The following is a 22,933-nucleotide window of genomic DNA, read 5'->3' as shown; positions in this document are numbered from 1 at the left end:
ATATGTTTTAGTAATAAGGCTGTTGCAATATAATTCTGTAATAAAGCAGTTAAATATCAACCTCCATGCATTGATTGTCTAATACTTGTTTCAAATTAAAGATTGTTGCACAATGTTTTTTTTAAAATACAACTTTTGACTAAATACGATCACTTTCAAGATAAAAAAAAAGAAAAGTCCACTTGCTTCCTCTACAGTCAAGAAAGGGTTTCGTCGTGTTGATCTTGTCAACTGATAAGTCGACTGTGAAATGATTCAGCAGTTGGTTCAGCAGGGATTTCCCCGCTCAAGTATTTGTTCTTCAGAGGTGGTTGTCATGCACCGGTATATTGTTATCAGGACAAAACACTTCAACCAGAAGCAAGTTAACACCACCTCTTTTATTGTTGGACAATTATTGTATACTTATTTAAAGTGTATTTTCAAGTTACCACACTTGACAGATTTAGTACAAAATATTGTCTATCTATCTATCTATCTATCTATCTATCTATCTATCTAAAAGTTCAAGCTAAACTTGAGGAGAAAAATCACATTTTCTGCATCGCTCAACAATTTTGACGTCAGGGTCAAAGGTCATCAACTGATTCAGCTCAGTTACAACCCGTTTCAACTCTGCAACAAAGTTTCAACTTTTCATCCCTGACCTGTGTACTGGCTCGATGCTGCCCTCTGCAGGTCAAACTCGGTAAAACCTTAATCCGGAAAAGGTTAATAATATATAAATCAATAACGATGGGTTGATTTTGATAATAAAGTTTACGAACTAGTATTCTATAGAATACAAAAGATGTGCTACAATCAAAACAAGTATGTTTTTCTTTAATATGTGATAAAAAAAAACTACACTTCCTCATCAACACCTTGAGTCAATGGAAACCCTGCAATGATTGGTCTTGACACGTCACGTGACCCTTTAAACGTTCACTTATTACCTGGAAGTGTCAACTTCTCCTCACCTGGGAGTTCAATCTGAAGGTCAGCTGTGTTAATCTCTTTCGGTTCTTTTTATTTTTCCACCATTTTCATAAACTCTAAATGATGGCGACCGAGTCGTGCGTCAGATTGCAGCACCTGCTTCTAATACTCACAGGTATGTTCAATAATATACTTTCTCTTTCTGCCACGCCTTTATTCTATGTCGTCCGTTGATTCTTTCCTTTCACTGGCGTTATTTTACAAATGAAGGTTCATTCTGTGAACAGAAATTCTCAGTTATTATTTTGCATTGTACAGTTTTGTGAGTTGAATTATAACCTACAGTACAGTACTTGACTGTGTTCTTGTTAGTCCTCAACAGATGCTGGAGTCTAGAGGTTTCTACTCCAGTGAAACAATACGAGGCTTCCAGAGGCGATGATGTCATCCTGACCTGCGCCTTCAAACCGGCAAATAGAGAGATTACTAATCTTGTTCTTACATGGCATGTTTACTCAAAAAACCCAACGGAGCCTTTGGTAAGACAAAAATGATCAAAGTAGAAGACCATTAAAAACACAAGTGTGTATTCGCTAGAATCTACTCTAGTATACGATGTATATCACCATGAAGGGGCAACGATACTATATATAGTGATACTGTAGGATCAAGGATATATATGTGTAGTATTGTCGAGTACTTGACTCTGTTGTTGCAGAATTTACAGACCACATGACTCTTGATGAAGTCGTAAATGCTTTTATTGGTTTTGAAACCAAAATATGTCCAAACATCAGGTTTAAAAGCTGCTAGAATCACTGTATCCTCTCGTCCTCAGTCATCTCTGGGATCTCGCAGGATTTCATTGTTTCTTTAACTGGGGAGGAAAAAGAAACAACTGCTGAAAGTTTAACTGCAACACAAAAATGAACAAACTTATTGAAATATAAACCGTACAAGAACCATAAAAATTCTTAAGGAAATAAGCATGTATTTGAGTACTGACCAATATATAGAGGAGGGTCCGGAGAGACTTTTTATGTTAGGTTAGGTAGAACTTTATTGATCCCTCAGGAGGTCTCCTTCGGGAAATTGTTTTTTTCCAATAAGCCACAGCAAATACAGCAATTTTTCATAAAAAATAAATAAAATAAAATAAGAACAAGAACAAAGAGAAATAAAGAGAAAGAACAAGATGATTCAATCTAAGTCTAAAGATAAAGATAAAGAACATAGATCAAAGAAAAATAACAAAGACAAAGGATACAAAGACTAACATAGAATAGAACATCATGATACTTTTACTCCACTCCTGCCGAGATCCAGTAGAGGCTCAATGTATAATTCCTGCACCTCCAAAGTCAAGGGAAGTCCGTTAAGATGGGAGGAGGCCCCGGGGCAATTCCAGGACGATCCGATAAGATCTTCCGTTGACTTCGGTAAATCTCTCCAGGAGGACATAAGTGTGTGAGTGACGTGTGGGTAAAATACTGACGTCAAAGGGAGTTCAATCATGTAATTTATTATAATTACATGACGAAATGTATAAATTTCAAAAATAAATAAATTAACTGATGTTTGGCCGATCTAGATCAATTTGCATACCGCTAGCAAAATTTCAAAATAAATTAATCGTGGAATAATTAAATGTTCAAATACGGAAATGCATAAATAATTAAATGTACAAATAAGTAAAAGTGAAATTATATATAATACAATTTTGATATAAACAAAAATATAACTACTTTGTTGACCAAAATTAAATCAGAATTATTAGTTTATTTCAATTGTTTTGTACATTTAGTTTTGTATTTCATTTTTATGTATTTTCTTTATTTATTATCATGTTATTATCGTACCTTTATAGGCACGTACCAGTGCAGTAAATTAAGATGTACATGGTTGAGGGAATTGTGGGTAAAAGACTGATATAAACATGAGTAAATTCATGTAATGAATGAATTATGAATAGATCACTAAATATATAAATAAAAATTTGAAATGAAATTTAAAAAAAGCAAAATGTAAAAAGACATGAGTAAAAAATGGGTAAAATAACAAAATATAGTTGTTTTTATTTTTTCATATTCTTTTATTTTATTTATTTTTCTTTCGTTTGATTTGCCTTTATATTACTGTTCTTCTTATATCTGATGGGTGACTTGAATAGGAGTAACTTGTTGTATGTATACTACATATTATGGATATGTCATCTATGATTGATGTGAATTGACAATAAAGAAGTTAAAAATATATATATTTATATATATATATAAATTAAAGTTGAAATGTATATACACATATACACACACAGAGAAAAAGCACAATTTTGACAAAAATACAATCAGAAGTAATTTATTTATTTTGACATTTTTATATTTATTCACATATTTAATTGTTTAAAGATTGTATTATGTAATTATACATTTACGTATGCATATATATTTATTATTATTGTTAACAGTTATGTATCAGCACAGTCAATTAAATTAAGTAATTTACCTTTTAAACTTGTGTACATGTTATTTTGTATCATGTTTATGTTCACACTTCAACTCTCTAATTCCACAGAAAACTGTGGCGACCAAATTCCTGAACACACCTGCTGACATCTCCCCTGTGTATGAAGGAAGAGCCGTGTTAGACGTGGACATCGCTAGACTAGAAAGTACTCTGCAGATTAAGAGAGTGACGTTGGACGACAGTAGGACATACCAGTGCAACGTGTTGATCCCGAACGATGACGAGGGAACGACACTCGCCACCACAAATCTTCTGGTCCTGGGTGAGTTTGTTTTTAGGTCCGACTGAAGTTGTCAAGCTGACGTCCGTTTCACTTTTTCTAGTTCCTCCTACTCCGCCCATCTGTGACATCGAGGGCTCAGCAGAATATTGGAACGACATCACCCTGACATGCAGGTCCGAGGAGGCGTCTCCAGATCCTGTGTATCAATGGAAGACCTACAATGTGGACTACAGACCACGACCGTTCCCACCGAAAACCATAGAAAGTACGTTTTTTTTTATTGAGGATTTAGGGATTTATGGTTTCCAACTACTTTGGTTTATCTTTCAGAGGACGGAAGACTTTCTTTGGTCAATATTTCAAGGGAGACGTCCGGGTTCTTCACCTGCACCTCAACCAATCGTATTGGATCTGCCAGTTGTAATGTCACGCTCGCAGTGATGCCTCGTAAGTTTTTTTACCTGAACGTTTGCTTTTGTCTCTTTATGTAATACTTTATATAATATACTGTAAATAATATTGAACAGTTAAATATAACATTTTCAACATTAAAAGTTTTATTGAAATTTTGTTGGTTTATTATTTTTTTTAAATAATTGATTTTAATTTTAATAATTTTATTTATTTGTATATTGAAAGTTTGAAAACTTTTTTTTGTTTTAATAATTTAATTAATAATTTAAATCATTCAGAAGTACATTTCCTGAAGTCTGTATGTTTTCCATTTGTAACCTTTTGAATGAAATAATGTTAAAATGTTTATTTTTGTACAACTGTTTCTATTTTTTGGAATTTTAATATAAAAATATATGTGTAAAAAAAATCATTAAAAAAAAAAAATATCTGCAGCCTTTTAAATTCAATACAAAAGTGTTGGCACTTTTATAGGTTAAGTTAGGTTAGGTTTATTGAAATTGTTTTTTTTCCAATTAGCCACAGCAAATACAGCACTTTTTCATGAAAAAAGAATCAAAATAAAATAAGAACAAGAACAAAGATAAATAAAGAGAAAGAACAAGATGATACAATCTAAGTCTAAAGATAAAAAACATAGATCAAAGAAAAACAACAAAGACAAAGGATACAAAGACTAGCATAGAACAGAACATCATGATACTTTTACTCCACTCCTGCCCCGAACTCAGAATTGTACAATTTAATAGCCCGAGGAATGAATGAGTCCTTGAGTCTATTTGTTTTGCACCTGTGAAGGAGCATTCGTGCACTCATTCTGTCGGTAAAACATGTTATACCAACATGTTTGAATTGAAATGAATTTTAATTTCGATGCTAGTAAAGTTCACTGCAATACCAGTTCTTGTGATAGTTTGGAGTAATCTGTTCCTTTTTACAGTTATAGACAAAAATGTATGTTCATTTTAATGTAGCGACTACAGCTCGGTTATCATGGTCATCTTCTTCCAAAATGACGAAGACAAGTAAGCTCCAGTAGCTATAGTTTTACAAAGATATATTTTTCTCTATAATCCCGAAAAGGAAATAAAACTCTGAAAATAATCTCAGCAATTTTGGTCGACCTGAGGGTGAGTAGTATTACTTGAAAGAGTTTAAAATAAGTTTCTTGGAAATTATTTAAGTTGAAATACAGATAGATAATACACGCACGAATGCTCCTTCACAGGTGCAAAACAAATAGACTCAAGGACTCATTCATTCCTCGGGCTATTAGATTGTACAATTCTGAGTTCGGGGGCAGGAGTGGAGTGAAAGTATCTGGATGTTCTGTTCTATGTTAGTCTTTGTATCCTTTGTCTTTGTTGTTTTTCTTTGATCTATGTTCTTTGTCTTTATCTTTAGACTTAGATTGTGTCATCTTGTTCTTTCTCTTTATGTTCTTGTTCTTATTTTATTTTGATTTATTTTTTATTTTTTATGAAAAATTGCTGTATTTTCTGTGGCTATTGGAAAAAAAACAATTTCCCGAAGGAGACCTCCTGAGGGATCAATAAAGTTTTACCTTACCTTACCTTACATATAGCCTAGCATACATTTACCATGCAAGCATGAAATGGGCCACAAAAGGCAGATTGTTTTTTTACCACTAATATGGTATACGCTAGGAATGCTAATCTGTTTCCTTACTTGTTGACAGCGAGCTCAAACATGGGTGCAACTGTCGGCATCATCGCAGGCGTAGCAGCAGGTCTCCTCGGATTGGGTCTGATTGTCTACTGTTGCCGCAAGAAAAGGGGGAAGAAGGAGAAGAAGACTGAGAAGTGAGTCGTGTTGACGTTTACAGCTGACTTTATGACTAACAACGTCCATTATTCAGTTCCCCTACAGAGATGGCTTATCATGACAGAGAAACACTGGAGAGCGGTCAGTATGTTGATGACGCTAAACGTAAAGATGAAGAGGAAGCTCTTGACACTGGAGAGAATCATCGCTACAGAGACAAACAAGATGACGGGAGCGATCGTCCGGACGAGCCACGTAAAGAAAAGAGCGATTTCAGAGGAAGTCGGGATCGGCTTGATGAGAATCGCGAGCGTAGCAGTGGTAGCCGGGATCGGCTCGACGACAACCGCGAACGTTACGGTGGTAGCCGGGATCGGCTCGACGAGAATCGCGAGCGTTACGGCGGTAGCCGGGATCGGCTCGACGACAACCGCGAACGTTACGGCGGTAGCCGGGATCGGCTCGACGAAAATCGCGAGCGTTACGGCGGTAGCCGGGATCGGCTCGACGACAATCGCGAGCGTTACGGCGGTAGCCGGGATCGGCTCGACGAAAATCGCGAGCGTTACGGCGGTAGTCGTGATCGGCTCGACGACAATTGCGAGCGTTATGGTGGAAGTCGGGATCGGCTCGACGATCAGCGAGCAAATGGCCGAGGTAGTAGAGATAGACTTGATGAACGTTACGATAATTACGAAGGTGAACGCGATCACTAAGTATCCAGGACTATGCTATCTGTGAATGTTGTTATTACAATCAAACTACAGTGCATTGTAAGGCTACGAAGTTATTGGCAGCTTGCTAGTTTAAAAACCTGATTTGCTTCTTTAATCGCCATCGCTGAATATTAACTGAAATAACATTTAGGAATTATTGTTATGATTACGTAACAACACACAATTGTGTTACAGTAAATTATTTTAAACAAAGCTCTACAATCTGTTTCTTTTTTTAATACTGGTTCTCTGTGTATCCCATGTTTTTTATGCAAAGTATGATATAAGGTGATTTTTGTTTTTTTTACCAGATCTATAGCATGAGATTTTTGTTGCACGTGTTATTAGCTGACCTTTGTTAAAGGTCAATGTAATGTGTTGATTTAAGTGTGTCTTAAATAAATCTTGGACCTCTATTGTACTCATCAGTATGTGTCTCTTTTCATTGAAATATTTACATTACAAAATCTGCTTAAGCCCCGCCCACTTACCACACTGGAGATTTCTGGAGATGAAATCGTGTTTACCATGACCAAGCCCACTCTGACGCGATTGGTTAAGAATCAATCCCCGAAGTCTCCACCTCCAAGGGACTTGTTGTATGAACAAAGCGGGGTGTGACTACAGCTGGATGGAGGAAGGGTTAAGCCATTCTTATTATGTCATAATGGACTCTCGTAACCTCTCGTTCGTCAAGATTTCAGACAGGGGGGGGAGAACTTTATAAAGTAAGTAAGTAAGTAAGTAATTTTTATTTGTATAGCGCTTTTCCAGACCAGGGTCACAAAGCGCTTAAACAATCAAAACAATATTCAATAAAGTATATACTTTAAAGATCAAGATAAAAACTGATAACACAACAGGAGTTCCAGAAAATCAAGGAAAAGCCTGAACAAATAATAACGTCTTAAGATGTTTCTTAAAGGAGTCAGTAGATCCATCAAGCACAAAGACAGAGAGAGAAGGAGGGAGGGAGGGAGGGAGGGAGGGAGGGAGGGAGGGAGGGAGGGAGAGAGAGAGAGAGAGAGAGAGAGAGAGAGAGAGAGAGAGAGAGAGAGAGAGAGAGAGAGAGAGAGAGAGAGAGAGAGAGAGAGAGAGAGAGAGAGAGAGAGAGAAATAACATGGTCATGATGAGAGACTTAATGCATCTTGGGTAGACATTTATGTGGTGGGCCACATAAAATGACTTGGCGGGTCGGATTTGGCCCCCTGGCCTTGGGTTTACAAGATACACTAGAGATAAATCATTAAAACCATGTCTGTAGAATAAGGTATTTTTAAATAGAATACCTTCTTTTTCGTTAAACGACCCGTTGAATCCAGGATTGTCTGGTGAGAGGAGTCTGGAGAAGAAGTGGAGTCTGGAGAAGAAGTGGAGTCTGGAGAAGAAGTGGACTCTGGAGAAGAAGTGGAGTCCTGAGAAGAAGTGGTGTCTGGAGAAGAAGTAGAGTCTGGAGAAGAAGTGGAGTCCTGAGAAGAAGTGGAGTCTGGAGAAGAAGTAGAGTCTGGGGAATAAGTGGAGTCCTGAGAAGAAGTGGAGTCTGGAGAAGAAGTGGAGTCTGGAGAAGAAGTAGAGTCTGGAGAAGAAGTAGAGTCTGGAGAATAAGTGGAGTCCTGAGAAGAAGTGGAGTCTGGAGAAGAAGTAGAGTCTGGAGAAGAAGTGGAGTCCTGAGAAGAAGTGGAGTCTGGAGAAGAAGTGGAGTCCTGAGAAGAAGTGGAGTCTGGCGAAGAAGTGGAGTCTGGAGAAGAAGTAGAGTCTGGAGAAGAAGTGGAGTCCTGAGAAGAAGTGGAATCTGGAGAAGAAGTAGAGTCTGCAGAAGAAGTGGAGTCCTGAGAAGAAGTGGAGTCTGGAGAAGAAGTGGAGTCTGGAGAAGAAGTAGAGTCTGGAGAAGAAGTGGAGTCCTGAGAAGAAGTGGAGTCTGGAGAAGAAGTAGAGTCTGGAGAAGAAGTGGAGTCCTGAGAAGAAGTGGAGTCTGGAGAAGAAGTGGAGTCCTGAGAAGAAGTGGAGTCTGGCGAAGAAGTGGAGTCTGGAGAAGAAGTAGAGTCTGGAGAAGAAGTGGAGTCCTGAGAAGAAGTGGAGTCTGGAGAAGAAGTAGAGTCTGGAGAAGAAGTGGAGTCCTGAGAAGAAGTGGAGTCTGGAGAAGAAGTGGAGTCTGGAGAAGAAGTGTAGTCCTGAGAAGAAGAGGAGTCTGGAGAAGAAGTGTAGTCCTGAGAAGAAGAGGAGTCTGGAGAAGAAGTGTAGTCCTGAGAAGAAGAGGAGTCTGGAGAAGAAGTGTAGTCCTGAGAAGAACAGGAGTCTGGAGAAGAAGTGGAGTCTGGAGAAGAAGTGGAGTCTGGAGAAGAAGTGGAGTCTGGAGAAGAAGTGGTGTCTGGAGGAGAAGTGGAGTCTGGAGAAGAAGTGGAGTCTGGAGAAGAAGTGGAGTCTGGAGGAGAAGTGGAGTCTGGAGAAGAAGTGGAGTCTGGAGAAGAAGTGGTGTCTGGAGGAGAAGTGGAGTCTGGAGAAGAAGTGGAGTCTGGAGAAGAAGTGGAGTCTGGAGAAGAAGTGGAGTCTGGAGGAGAAGTGGAGTCTGGAGAAGAAGTGGAGTCTGGAGGAGAAGTGGAGTCTGGAGGAGAAGTGGAGTCTGGAGAAGAAGTGGAGTCTGGAGAAGAAGTGGAGTCTGGAGGAGAAGTGGAGTCTGGAGAAGAAGTGGAGTCTGGAGAAGAAGTGGTGTCTGCCGGGACTCACCTCCCAGCAGTGGTACAGCCCCCGCTATTGAAGCAGCGGCGGCGGCGGCAGCAGCAGTTCGGCGGTCGAGACGAGGGAGGAAAACATGGTGAAAAACAGATCCTGACTGTGGATGAACGGATTTTTTACTATGAACTTTAACCGCGTGGCTGTTCTAGTTGGAGCTTTAGGTGAGTCTGGGCGACTTTATTTTTACCGTAAAGTGTTGCATCAGCGCGACAGGTTGTTCAGAGTTAACGGTGCAGCGACGGACGGACGCGAAACATATCTTCGATTGTTTCTCGAATAACTTTTAAATACTACACATATCTTCTGTATCATCGAATTTTATAGTGTTATTTGAGCCTTTTGTGGATGTTTTTGATGTTTAAGTGCTACTTAGCTACAATGTAACTATTAGTTGTGTATCTTTATGGATATAAAGTTCAACATACATCTAAGTTTATTTGTAACATTAATCCGTTTATAGAAGTATATATATATTCCTAAAGCGTTACTTTGTTACATAGTATCGCCCAAATTACCGAGGTTTCGAATACCATTGTTATAGAGAGACATCTTAAAATCATGTTTATCACGTTTATTTATAAATATTATTCACTTAATAGTAATACTTCTGTACTTTTATTACCGTTTTGTTTATTTTTATTTGCTCGATTTCAAGTCTATCAACCAGGACTTACAATGTCGTTATAGTTACATTATTGTATTGTCAATATAAAGGTTACATTTAAGTCACTAAAAATATGTGTAATACGTGAATTACTTCTCAAAATATACATTAGATTAAGGCAAAAATGCAGGATAGTATATATTTATTTACCATATTTATTCTAGGGTTCTATTTAAATATTTTCAATCTACTTGTGTTTTTATAAAATTGATACAATAGTGAAAATATTATTTTTTAGGCTTCAACTAATCTTTTTTACCCATCCCAATTGTATTATAGCATGTTTTATTCTTTTGGAGTATTTTCAAACTAGGTAATTGAGCAACTAAAGACAAAAGTTGAATCAAACTCAAGGATAATATTTAGTCTTATCATTGTTTGGTCACTGAGTCAACGTGAAAGAATGTAAAACACGGTCAAGGCAGGAAATGTGACGGCTTCGGACAGGAAAGTCTGATCTTGTTCAGGAAACAAGGTCCACTGGGCTCCAGAAGCCCTGACCTGGATTTTATGTTCCCCGGTCCAAAGCGTAAGCTGGTCTTGATATGGGGGCTCCACGTTTGTTATTAGCCGTCTGCCTGATCCCCAACCTGCTCTTTAGCATACAGTGAGTCACACCTGTAAACAATATTTAAGGTGTAAAATGATGCGTCTCAGAGCGACACCTCACCAGCTCTCCTGAAGCAACGGTCGGGTTTAAATCTCTGCCGGATGATTGGTCCGTTCCCACGCAGCCCGGCCCGGTTTGATCTGCCCATTGGTCCGAAGTGTGTGTGTTCACCCCCGCCCCCCCGCTTTAGGTCCTGGAGTGGGACAACAGTAACAATGGAGCAGTTTATGTGAGGAAGAAACAATGATAGAGGTCTATTGTGGGAGGAAGTGAGGACCCAGATTTTCTTCTTTGAGTTTTAAAAGATCAGAAGTTGTGCCGCGACATCTTACTACATATTTCTAAGTTGCTTTTAAACACCAGTTCTTGTAAGTTTCTAGTCATCTGTGTTTACCTTCTGCCGCACCTTACCACTGACTGTACCCCCTCCTCCTGTGATGAAGAGACCCCATTCCTACCACCCCCACACACACTGGAATTTAACCCTTATGACCCCGGTACCCCTCCACACCCCCCCCATAAAAACACGCAGCTACTTATCTGTGTCAGTCAACACATCTCTCGGCTCAGTTCGTCATGACTCAGGAGAGACTCAGCTGTTAATCCAGCTGACTAGAAACTTTATGAAGTCGTGAATTCATCCATAATGACATCGTTGCTGTAACTTCTGTTTTATAATCTCTTTTGCTCGATCTGAAGTAACGGTTTCAGCTCAAAGATAGTTTCATGTTTGGAGCGTCGATCATGAGTGAAATATATTTAAAAGCCTCTGTACAGTATAAAATGCTAGAGTGACTTCTTTTTAGGAGGTTACATGATCATTTTTGTCTGCGTTTGTTAGCAAAATAAGTTTAAAAAAAAGAGGATGGAAAGTGGGCGAGTTTTAAAATGACCTAATTTTGATGGTTTTCTGGAATTCAGTGTGATCTAGGAAGGTTTTCAAGGTCAATAGAGATAAAGAGTGCTTCTTTCTTCGTCTATTAATTGAGTTATGGAACATCCTCCATTTCCAAATGAGGCTTATAGTAATAAACAATATTTTAAATGCTAAAAAAAGATATCAAAGTATATAGATAAATATAAAAAAGATAAATGTAGGGCATTTGTAATGGCAAACAAAATCACAATTCAGGAGGACATGGGTTTGGTCCCTGGACTATATGTGGTCTTGTGATTTTGTTAATCTGTCCCTTGTGTGGTCCAAGTAAACTTTAAAACAGTACTTTTCTTTTCTTCCTTTATTGAATATTAACTTATTATTCATATAACTTAGTAAAGTTACTGGTTTTCCATCAGATTTTTTTGTAAATATCTATGTTCCCTCTAAATGTATTAGATTAGAATAAAAATATACAATTTGTATTTATTTGTATGTATTTTTTTTAAATCTCAATATATTTAGAAATGTTAAATAACATTGCTGATTATTCTCAAGTACTCAATATTGCCAAACACACAAACTGATATCGGGATAAGACAATAAAGACGCAACTGACATATATGAATTATAACGTCTAAATACTGTTAATACGTATAAAATAAAAACAATTAGGATGTTAAGGAATAACATTTAGAATTAAGATGCAAATATTCCAGGCTTATTTTCATTTTTGTGTTGCATTTATTTCTGGTTCCGCCAAATCGAATCAGTTATTACAAAGCTAAAGGAACAATGTTATCTTGTGTAATGACTGAGGATGAGATGATACAGTTGACTGTAGCAGCTTTCAAAGCTGATTCTTGCACAGATTTTTGTTTCCAGCAAATGAAAGCAGTTACTGTTTCGTCAATTACAACTGCAGAGTCAAGTATTCAAACAATACTACAAATACAGTATATACTTGTTCGTATTGTATTGTTGCCCCTGTATCCTGATATGTATCGTATCACCAGATTATACAGTATGTGTATCACCGTTTTGTGTTTCAGTGTGTGTCTGTGATGGAGTGCACGTCACAGTCCGGGAGAAGCATCGGTATGCGATGCTGTTCCAGTCCGTGGTGCTTCCGTGTCAGTACCAAACGGCGTCCACTCAGAACCCGGTGGTGCAGTGGTGGTACAAGTCCTACTGTCGCGACCGCACCCGGGAGTCCTTCAGCCTGCAGGAGACTCTCGGGATGAAAGCGTCCGAGCTCGGGCCGGAGTCCAACCTGGAGTGCTCGGACGCCAGCCGCACAGTGAGGGTGGTGGCCTCGGCTCAGGGCGCCTCCATGACGCTCGCCGAACACTACAAGGGGAGGGACATCGCCATCGTTAACAGTAAAGACTTTATTCTCTTAAGACAATAAAATAAATCAGACAGATGCTAAATCAAGACCTTTGTTATAGTCACACAATAGAGACAAGCACACACTAGTCTTATCTTCAGCGCACACCTGCACGCCGGTTAAGTCATGTGACTCAATTCAATAGTTGAATGATGTCAAATAAACAATTAGCCGCCATGTTTTAAATCACAACTATTAAAGATGACTAAAAGCTAATGCCTTAAGACACAAAAAAAGGATTTACAAAGGTCCTCCTTCCAGTGTCTCGCTATTGTGCAGATAGTTTTTGTGATCACGGTACTACATATTTAATTATATTGTAGTAACTACAGTCAGGAACAACAAAGCTTGTCAAACGTTTACAAAGATCCAGCAGATCACCATGATGCCTTGCTACACAAAGGCATAAACATCGCTATAATACTGTATTTGAATTCTACAGTCTGTTGCTATTTCGAAAGTGATGGGCAGCTGGGATCAGTTGGCTGGGCGGCAAAGCACAACAGGAGCTCTTCAGGCTACAATTACTGAGATTGAGGTCGTTGTTGGCATGTTTTAAGGCATATGCCATGTTGTGAGTAAAATAAATGTTGTAAAAAAAAAACAACTTAATGGTTAATAGCGAGTTTTTTCACAACCTAACCACCCCTATAAAAGTGGGACCACTGTAGATGCAACTTAGAGTAAGTTACAGTAAGTACTTTCTGTACTGAAATGTATTTTATTTTGATAGAAAAGTGTTGGTTTTGTCCGTGCTTTCGCTAACAAAGATGACTATCCGTGCAGAAGCAGACCTGAGGATCGGGGAGCTGCAGTGGGGCGACAGCGGGGTGTACTTCTGTAAAGTGGTCATCGCCGACGACCTGGAGGGAAAGAACGAGGACCAACTGGAGCTACTGGTGCTGGGTATGAATACACAGATCTCTGAGCAGACTTAAGATTCAAACTCAAGACTTCATGCATGTGACGCCCATGCATCGCCTACTGTCCGAAAACTGGTCCGGATCTTTCATGAACATTAGTGGTTCCAACATTCTCTGTCCGTGTCTTGCTGTCAGTCCCAGCATTCCGCCCTGCCTGCACCTTTTTCTTCGCCTCGCCTGATCTGACTGACCTATTACTTCTAGAAGTATATACCACTGGCTCAATATTAATCTTCTGTTTCTCTTATTGATTTTTAATAATTATATATTTTTAAGTGTCTTCACAGGGTGAGCAAAAACCTTTTAAAATAAAATATATATACGTATCATCAATATTAAATCTATAGCCATTTTTAAAGTAAAGATTTTGCCTTTTGTTTAGTCATTGTCTGACTTTAACGATACTCATAAAATCAAAGTCATAAAGAAGTAATTCAATCACTGCCAAGCACTGACAGTAAGAATTGTTTGGTCTGGTTTAGGTCATTATTTGTTTCTTAAAGGCCACGGAGGTTTCTGATAAGTCTCTGTGAGTAACTGTTTCAGTCGCCGTTGCCAAAATCTTAAGCCTCTCCTTAAGCCGTTACCATGACGACCTGCTTTCTTCAGCCAAACCTGGAGCTTGTTAAGTCTGGAGTGGACACGGAGGGAGAGAATAAACTGCTACTTTTTTTGTTTTGTTTTGTTGACGCCGGGGGAGAAACGCATTCAAGTTTAAAGACTTAAATTAAAATGTTTTTTGTTTTTTTATTTTGCCCTGCTGAATACTAGCGCGCTCACCTGCTGAGATTTAATCTGATTAGCTCACGCCAGACAGGAGGCTTGTGGAGATAAGATAGACTTTTCTGCGGCTGCACGGAGAATAAAAACACAGATCAGTCCTAGAACAAGCGCTAATAATTCATTTGTTATTAAGCACAAGTAAATTTAACAGTCTAAAAATCCACCCGTATGTAAGTAAACCAACTTTATAATTAAGAGACGTTTTTATTTTGTGTGTTTTTTATAAACATAGTAAATTAAAATGACAAAGAATTTGGGCTCAAAGGGCGAAAACAAAATGTGTATATACTTTTCACTCTTATCTTAAATATAGATAGGTAATATTGGTCTTTATACGTCATGATAATATCATCTTAATCTACTTTGATTTGAAGTCAACCAACCGGTTAGACACATGTGGTATAATGTGTTCAAACCATTCATTAAAAACACATTTTGGAGGGAGATTTATTCTTCTTTTTTTAATGTTTTCAAATGTAAGGAAGCTCCTGAGGACAATTTTAATAACGCACTTTTAAAAGTATGCTAAAAAACAAGTTCATAGTCATTGTGAGTAAATGTTTTTTTTTGTTTACTCCTATCTCTACATTTAAACACATTTTTGTCCTTGAACAACTTTGATATCTTTCAAACCACCTTGACACATCATGAAAGAGATACTGTTGTCTCCTTCAAATACTCCATGTACTCTATGTACATCTATCCTTCTCTCATTTTAAGATAAGGTCACGTTATAAACTTGATGATAATGTTTGTGTTGCTACTTACCAAGTCCTTAAACACAACCCGAGAATAAAAAAAAAAGTATTATTAGTTTTCGTATTAATCTATTTTCCCGTTCTAATAATTCTACCTGTCAAACATGAGCTCCATGTTCATTTGCCCTCCACGCTCCTATGAATCTCAGAGACACATTCCTCCTCGGGTTCCTCATGTTACTCAGCGCTACGGAGCCTCCTGGTATGTAGGTGATCCAGCCAAAGACGCAAGAGTATTACGAGGAAGCACACGGATGATTATTTCTCATCCTGGCTGCACTTATTTGTTTCTTATTTCATCTTGAACCTCATGACTTCTGAAGGTTTTTTTTTGTGTGTGTGTTGCTGGCCCCATCGGTGTTTCACAACAAGACCTACATTCTGATGAGCCCTCGTGGTAAACTTTTGTCCCAGAATTTGCGTCCCAGTTCACATGGTCTTTTGTGCCTCCATGTCGCATCTCTTGGCAAAAGTCCAATCGATCCAAACAACTATTTGTACACAGAAAGAAAGAATCAATGTTGAGCTGCTGAAGCGCCTCAGTTTAAAAGCCAATTATGTGAATAAATATTTGAGATCATAGCAAATAAATCGATTTTAAAGACAGATATAAAAATAATCTGATATAAAAAGAAGAGGTATGTATGCATGAATACTTGATTAAAGTGCTAAATATCTATCTAAGTTATTTTTCTCCATCTGTTCCACCTACAGGATCCACCAGGAGTTTCTTTAGAAAGTGTCAATTTAATGTCACTTTTAACTTCATTATATTGTGAAGAAAAACATCCGTATTATAGTTAACTACCTATTAAATGAAGTAAACTTTAAATCAGTGTAAATCCGTTTTTTTTAAGCAAGAATAAGTTCAGTGGATCTTTAGAAAATGTTTTATTAAATATGTCATCGCTAAAATGTGTTTCGAATAAAGCAAAAATGCTGATTAAAACATTTAGTAAGTTAGGTTAATATCTGCGTACTTTGTGTGTCACTTTCAACTAAACAAATGTGATTTTCCGTCAAGTCTGTCGGGACAATTTCATTTCCCAAGAGGCCACATTATATACTTAAATATACTGCATATAATAAACCAAAACAGAAAGAAAACAAGTAAAATATTGCCATGAAATTCAATGATAAACAAAATATAAAGAAACGTATATTTACTTAAAAAAGGTAATTTGAAAGTCAGCGTTGAGAGGGAAGATTATTTTAAACAATTCGGAGAAAAACGTAGCAAACACAAATGATTAAAAAGATTGGTTACTCTCACACGTTCACAATGTCGCAGTAGGAAAAGGTAAAGCTGTTTCTCATGTGTGGTCGCTAACAGGAGCAGATGCTAAATTTAGAAGCAAAGTAACACAAGTTTGAGTCAACTCTGCTCGTGTCACTGAGGTCATGGTGGTTAAATAAGTGCCTGCTGATAATGAAGTTTAGTGATAGATGAAGAGATCTACTTCAACAAAACTGACCCTCGATAAAAACACTTATAGTTTTTTTTACTACATTTTCTTTTTGTTGCTCGCTTGATCTTTATAATTATTATTATTATTGCATGGCTTTGAAGCAACCTTCTGTCTGAGCCTCTGTCTTGCTTCTGGCCTCCTCGTCCAGCCTTCACCTCTGCCCTCTGTCTCTCTGCAGGCAGGACAGGTCCCAAAGACGATATCTTACCTGAGTTTGACGTGGAGTTCATGCCAGGTACAAGTCACCGCTCTCCTCGCTTCACCGGTGTCTCCTCCTCGCAGGCTGTTATTGAAGGAGCCTTGATAAATAATAACGTTCTTGAAACATACCATCATACTGAGCCGTGAATCTGAGCTTTCTTGCTTCAAATTGTAGCTTTAAATATAATTCAACCTATTGTTTAGCGTTAGCGTCAGCATTAGCATTTGCTTTTAATGTCAGTCAAACCAAAGTTAATAATTTGACCAACTGTACATGTTATACATGTGCAATTAAATAAGTGATGAAAAATGAGATACTGTTTTCTTTTCACTTGCATTTTTCACTTTTTCATCTGGACTTCTCTGGGCTCTTCATGCTGCTTCATCTTCGCATGCTAACATCTTCTCAAATACACTATTTTTTTTTCTAAATAATTAAATCAAATAATAAATGGTTATAACGTCTATTTATAAATAAGGTTAAACTTTAGATGACATTTGCAAATACGTTTTTTTTAAATTATTTTATACAATTTCATGTAATTGACTAATAGTTTTTAGTAAAGTGTATTTCTAGACCAGAGTCACAATTTAAAGGCAATTCATTGAGTCCACTTTGGGAAAAATGTACAAGTTTATTTGGCTTTTGAAAGTTCAACATCCAGGTGAGACTTTCGTTTCGTTTTCTTTCATTTACTATGTTTATGTCTCCACTGCTGAGAAAGCGTTTGTTTATCCAGAAGATATTTTTACTCGGGCCCACCCTCAGGAAGTTTGTTGTCATGGTCTTTACCCCTCAGAGATGTTGGGTTTGACCAGAGTTTCTGATTTATATCAGTAAACACATAAATATAAACTTATTAAGATGTCACCCAACAATTGGGATTTTAATCATAATGTCATTAATTGTAGGATATGTTTCTTGATTCTGTAGGTGCTTTTTTTTCAGGCAACATAAAAGTGGTGCTCACTGTTCATATAAAACAGCGCCCCCTGCTGTTGAGAGTTCCACTTTAATACAGCAGGCACCTATGTTTTTAGAAAGTGGGAGGAAATCTAAGTCTCCTCCAATTAACTCTGGTTGATCTGGTGTCTTGTTATTTATTTACAGACATGACTAATGCGTGAGTAAACCATCCGTGTCAGTGTCTGAGTCGATATTCTGTTTTTCTCTCTATTCCTGTGGTGGTCTGACTCACTCTTACCTCCTGTGAATCATCATCATTACAGAGTGGGCGTTTGTGGGCTCCGTGGCTCTGGGAAGCTTCTTGTTCCTGCTGCTGTTGGGGATCTGTTGGTGTCAGTGTTGTCCTCACTCCTGCTGCTGCTACGTGAGCTGCTGCTGCTGCCCAGAGACCTGCTGCTGCCCGAGACAACGTACGTCACACAAATACCCTTGCAGGACGTTTCTATGCTAAAGTATCTTCATCTGAGGGAATTATTTTGGTTAAACTTAACATTTTAAATGTTGAAACTTTTTTTCAATTGAAAAGTATTAAATATTAAAATTCAATATTTGTAAATTGAAAGGTTAAAAAATATTGGGAACTATTATACCCACGTTTATGTTTTAAATCTGACCCTTCCGTTATTTCAGGGTCAAGGTGACCCAGAGGTCACAAATGTGTCCGTGGTATCTCTTGTGACCCTGATATAACACAAGGGTTAAAAGTCTAAGAAAAAATATTGGATTTACAAAATGTATTTCTGAATGATTGGAATCATAAAATCAAATTATGTGTAAAACAAATGTTTGAGAAAATTCAATTTTTCCAGAATCAGAAACTTGTGTTAAAAAAAAGTGTTGTTAATTCAATTGTTAAAACATCGTTTAACGTAACCTTTCAATCAGCAATTACAGTTTTACTATTATTTTAAGAGTAATATGTTCCTTTTTACAATTATAGACAAAAATGTTTGTTCATTTTATTGTAGCGACTGGATAATAAATTGAACAAACATTTTTGTCCCTAACGAAAATGAGGTAAGTTTGAATTTTGGGTGGACTATCGCTGGAAAGAAATGGCTTTCCTCACACTTTTTTTTATTAGCTGCTTTAACTAATACGTTTCTTTTATTATCTTTATTTCACTTTAAGTATTTTAAACCTGACTTTTTTCTTTGATTTAAACTTCATAAAAAAAAACTTTTTACTCCTGGAGATAAGATTTGGAAGAAAACAATAGGCCAGCTTGATATCTGTGTTTCTCTAAATAAATATTTGAACTGTACTTCTTTATCTGGTCCAGTGTATGAAGCGGGGAAGATGGCTAAGAGCGGTCAGCCTCCGCAAGTCCCTCTGTATCCCTACTACATTCCTGGAGTTCCAACTATAGTGCCCACTATCTCTCCATCCCTCATGGACCCCAAAATCTCGTCTGTTCCCACGGTGGAGAACAACTTAGCTGCTGGTGAGTCATCGCTGTTCATCTGCTCCACTAATCCTCATCCCATCATCCATGAGTTCACTCTGTAGCTGCATGTTCGTCATGTGTTCATATGCATGATCGTAATCAGTCCATGTCATGACCGTCCACGCATGTAACTGTCGGTGAGTCTTTGTGCCGATTGCAGTTCGGAATGGGTACCGACTGAAACCCGGTCACGACTCGGTGAAAGCTCGGTACTACGTTCAGAGGGACACGGGTCAGTTTCCGTCTGCCAAGATGGCTGCACTTCAACGTAAGCCTTCATAGACGAGGCCACTTCCTGTTTCCTGTAGCGACTTCAATGATGTGCATGTGTGTGTTCAGTAGCAATACTTTTCATCTAACCTTCGACCTATACTCTTTCCTCCCATCGCCTTTTTCACCATCATTTTTGTATAAATAACAACAACATATATGCTTCATTATTTACCAAAAAAACGATTTGTTCTAACAGCCAGCAGCTTGTCAGAGTTGAGTTCTCTGCACGACGGAGGAAACACAGATTTCAGACACACCTATCAGACGGTGCAGATGAAGGCGCTGCCGCCGATCTCGGACGTGGACGACCGATCGATGGTGAGAGCAGCTCCACTGACCCAGAGTCGCAGGCTGCAGCGCGACAGAAGAAATCTCTCCGATGACGAACTGGACAGAAGGTAACCTGGAGTCAAGTGAGGGCAGCTCTGAATCAAATGATGCCACAATACTGGTTTATATGTAATCATGCGCGTTTACTTATATTCTATGGCTGTAGAGTTATTGAAAATAAACTATAAGTGACTATTAGAGATTTGAAACGGTTTCTAATAGTTCAAAAAATACTGCTCAACTAGCCGTGCAATGAAAATAAAATCCCTTTCAGACTCTTTTTCTAACTTATTAATAGCACAACTCGTGCTGCAAAAACTTCTTCTCGTCCAATTTTTGGCCATTAGAAGCGTATTTTTCATGAATTATTTAAAAGTTTATTGAGCTACATGATCCAGGGATTTTTATAGAATCCTATGAATGAAAATGTATAATTGTTTTTATTTATTGTAATTAGAATATCAAACTCTGTGTAAATGAAAATTAAGTTAAGTGTATTACATTCAACATAAAAACATTGGATTTATTAAACAAAAAAATGATATTATGTTAAAATATTTATTTTACATTGAATTTAAAAGGCTATCAATTAAAATAAATTGAATTTAGACGATGTATTTTTAAATAATTGGAATTAAAGTATTGTAAAGATACATTTATAATTAAAAAAAAGTTTTTAATTCAATTGTTAAAAATATAATTCAATCTTCCACACAACATATCTAAGGAGCGTGAAAAAGAGGTTACGATAAGAATGTACTTTTCAGTTCTGCTTCGGTGTTTGTCGTTGATTTTTATTCGTCTGGCTCCACCTGTGCAGGTGGAACCCTCGATCCGAGCACCTGCAGAGAAAGACCCTCGGCAGGAGGGGGCGCACCGGCTCTTTGGACGAGCTGGAGGAGTTCGCCCAAACATACGACAACCACGGGCGGCGGGCCGGGCCCGTGGATCGCCAGTACTGCCGAGACTACAGTCCGGTTCGGCGCCCGTATAGAGACGAGGACGAGGATTGGCGGCGCCGCAGCCCCTCCCCCCTCCCTCAGAAGAGGAGGGACACGTGGGACAGCGACCGACCCGCCCGCCCCCCACAGGGCCGAGGGTACGACGACGCCTACCTGACCAGCGTCCTGGAGACGAAAGCCAGAGGGGGCGCGGGGAGGGGGGAAGAGGACAGTGACACCCCTTCCAAAGGAAGCTCCAGGGGAAAGGACAGCTACTACAGCCGGTCGCCTAGCAACCGTCCGGAAGAGGACGACCCCTTGCCGCCGTACTCCGAGCTGGAGGCCGAGCGGTACCGGAGGGCGGCCCACAACGCGGAACGGTACCGACCCGTTGAGCCCCCCAGAACGTATCGAACCGCCGACCCGTCCACGAGGCCTTTCTGTTACACCCGCCCCCCCCAGCAGGGGGCGACTCAAACTCTCCAGGGCGGTCGTGAGGAGCGAGATAAGGGACGGAACTTGGTGAGTTACTTGTAGCAGGAAACGGGATTTCCTTCCTCAGGAATCCCTGAAATAGCTTCTTGATAAAAACGTTGCTCCTTTTTCACTGATAGTTGACCTCACCACTGGGTCATTGCGCCTCCTAGAGGTGAGAACATGTAATTCTTCTCAAGTTTATAGCCTCAAACATCACTGTACCAGATTAATAATGGATATTTGTATCGTCTATAGTTACTTTGGAATTAGTCTAGGAGTTATTTAAAATCTCTGTCTAATGTATATTTGAGCATTTTACAGTTAATTACATCCGCCGCAGCTAAAGGAACAATTCTAACAAGCGAGATTACTGAGGACAAGAGGATACAGTGACTCCAGCAGCTTTTTAAAGCTGATGTTTGGACATATTTTGGTTTCAAAACAAATGAAAGCAGTTACGACTTGGTCAAGAGTCATGTGATTCTGCAACACTAGAGTCAAGTATTCGGACAATACTACAAATATATCCTTGTTACTACAGTATCACGATATATTGTATCGTTGCCCCTGTACCGTGATGCGTATCGTATCGCTAATACAACTTAAAAAAAGCAGTTTAGATGAATGTTGCTGTTCTTTGCTTCATGTCACCGCGGCTCAGTTTAAATAATCTGACAAACATCAACAGTTTGAGTTGCATGATCACTACTAACCCTCATCCACATCACTAACGTTGCATCAGCATGAACTCTGACTTGGCGCTTGTTGTTGTGTTTCTTAACAGAGCACAGCAGTGAGTCGGGGCTCGCTGGTTGTGTGACACAGTCCGAGCTTCATCCACCAGATCCGGCTGTTTGGTTCCGTCAAGAGTTTAAATGTTTCCTCATCACTCGCCCTAACCTGCATGTGCGCCTGTTGTGAGGAGCTACTGAGCGAAAGCTTGTTTCGGTGCCATCGCTTTGTCTTACGTTACACTGATAGTCTTATTGTTTTATACTTCAAAACTCAGGTTCACTTTGTGAGTGCCAACTTGTTATTTTTTGTCGATGTCCGTGGACCGAGTGGTTTTATTTGCACTGCTGAATTACTTCTTAAAATAAAGAAATTAAATACTTTCTGACTTTCATTCCTTTTTTCTCAACCTTACATTGACTTCAAATCACTACATCATCGGCAAACATCATCGTCCACTGAGACGCCTCTTTGTCATCAACTGTAAATAATCATAGAAAAAATGTCATAATAGAAGGTTATTGGTTCCAATCCCACCTTCATGGGTTGCCTGTGACTTACGAGTCAAAGCCAAGTCCAGAATAAAGGTGATTATTAACAGTATTATTTCCAATAAAGTTTTAAATCCAGACTTGAGAGCAGCTGCGGAGCCTCAGGAGTGAGTGTGTTTGGTTTAAATCTGTTGATAATGGCTTTGACCGTCAACATGACTCGCTCTGGAAATGAACTTTACACTCGCTTTGTTTGCTAATAACAAGGGAAGCCTGGTCGACCCAAT

At 38.6% G+C, this 22,933-nt stretch overlaps 2 protein-coding genes and 1 long non-coding RNA gene across 8 annotated transcripts; 2 read left to right on the top strand and 1 right to left on the bottom strand.

Annotated features, from left to right (window-relative positions):
• The first annotated feature begins 960 nt into the window (after nucleotides 1-960).
• On the top strand, nucleotides 961-7,007 carry LOC148068303 (cell surface A33 antigen-like). Of its 2 annotated transcripts, XM_087803830.1 has the most exons (7): nucleotides 961-1,093; nucleotides 1,291-1,457; nucleotides 3,490-3,703; nucleotides 3,765-3,929; nucleotides 3,995-4,111; nucleotides 5,778-5,901; nucleotides 5,958-7,007. In XM_087803830.1, exons 1-7 carry the CDS (start codon nucleotides 1,039-1,041, stop codon nucleotides 6,577-6,579), a joined length of 1,464 nt encoding a protein of 487 aa, XP_087659956.1. In that variant the 5' UTR covers nucleotides 961-1,038; the 3' UTR covers nucleotides 6,580-7,007. The 2 variants fall into 2 exon arrangements, with proteins under 2 accessions (XP_087659956.1, XP_087659957.1); XM_087803831.1 differs by lacking the exons at nucleotides 961-1,093; nucleotides 1,291-1,457 and adding an exon at nucleotides 1,816-2,383.
• Nucleotides 3,746-9,393, bottom strand: LOC148068302 (uncharacterized). Of its 2 annotated transcripts, none has more exons than XR_015713171.1 (3): nucleotides 9,305-9,393; nucleotides 5,768-5,856; nucleotides 3,746-3,860 (listed from the first exon to the last, which is right to left on the bottom strand). It is a non-coding gene; the product is annotated as an uncharacterized LOC148068302 (long non-coding RNA). The 2 variants fall into 2 exon arrangements; XR_015713170.1 differs by lacking the exon at nucleotides 9,305-9,393 and adding an exon at nucleotides 7,071-7,573.
• LOC148068301 (immunoglobulin-like domain-containing receptor 2) lies at nucleotides 9,314-22,537 on the top strand. Of its 4 annotated transcripts, XM_087803826.1 has the most exons (11): nucleotides 9,333-9,474; nucleotides 12,517-12,846; nucleotides 13,641-13,760; nucleotides 16,966-17,022; nucleotides 18,219-18,365; nucleotides 19,238-19,399; nucleotides 19,563-19,670; nucleotides 19,872-20,073; nucleotides 20,826-21,395; nucleotides 21,426-21,468; nucleotides 22,208-22,537. In XM_087803826.1, exons 1-11 carry the CDS (start codon nucleotides 9,417-9,419, stop codon nucleotides 22,241-22,243), a joined length of 1,833 nt encoding a protein of 610 aa, XP_087659952.1. In that variant the 5' UTR covers nucleotides 9,333-9,416; the 3' UTR covers nucleotides 22,244-22,537. The 4 variants fall into 4 exon arrangements, with proteins under 4 accessions (XP_087659951.1, XP_087659955.1, XP_087659952.1 ...); XM_087803825.1 differs by having other exon boundaries at nucleotides 9,314-9,474; nucleotides 20,826-21,468; XM_087803829.1 differs by lacking the exon at nucleotides 19,563-19,670 and having other exon boundaries at nucleotides 9,314-9,474; nucleotides 20,826-21,468.
• Nucleotides 22,538-22,933: the final 396 nt, after the last annotated feature.

This window comes from Callionymus lyra, chromosome 12 (genome assembly GCF_982586985.1).
Source record: "Callionymus lyra chromosome 12, fCalLyr1.hap1.1, whole genome shotgun sequence".
Lineage (NCBI taxonomy): Eukaryota > Metazoa > Chordata > Actinopteri > Syngnathiformes > Callionymidae > Callionymus > Callionymus lyra.
This window is presented reverse-complemented; position numbering and strand designations above follow the sequence as displayed.

Coding starts and splice junctions, on each gene's coding strand:
- LOC148068301 (XM_087803825.1), top strand. CDS start 9,417: ATGAACGGATTTTTTACTATGAACTTTAACCGCGTGGCTGTTCTAGTT. Junction 13,761..16,965: donor ACTGGAGCTACTGGTGCTGG/GTATGAATACAC, acceptor GTCTCTCTGCAG/GCAGGACAGGTCCCAAAGAC. Junction 20,074..20,825: donor GATGACGAACTGGACAGAAG/GTAACCTGGAGT, acceptor CCACCTGTGCAG/GTGGAACCCTCGATCCGAGC.
- LOC148068303 (XM_087803830.1), top strand. CDS start 1,039: ATGATGGCGACCGAGTCGTGCGTCAGATTGCAGCACCTGCTTCTAATA. Junction 1,094..1,290: donor CCTGCTTCTAATACTCACAG/GTATGTTCAATA, acceptor TGTTCTTGTTAG/TCCTCAACAGATGCTGGAGT. Junction 4,112..5,777: donor CACGCTCGCAGTGATGCCTC/GTAAGTTTTTTT, acceptor ACTTGTTGACAG/CGAGCTCAAACATGGGTGCA.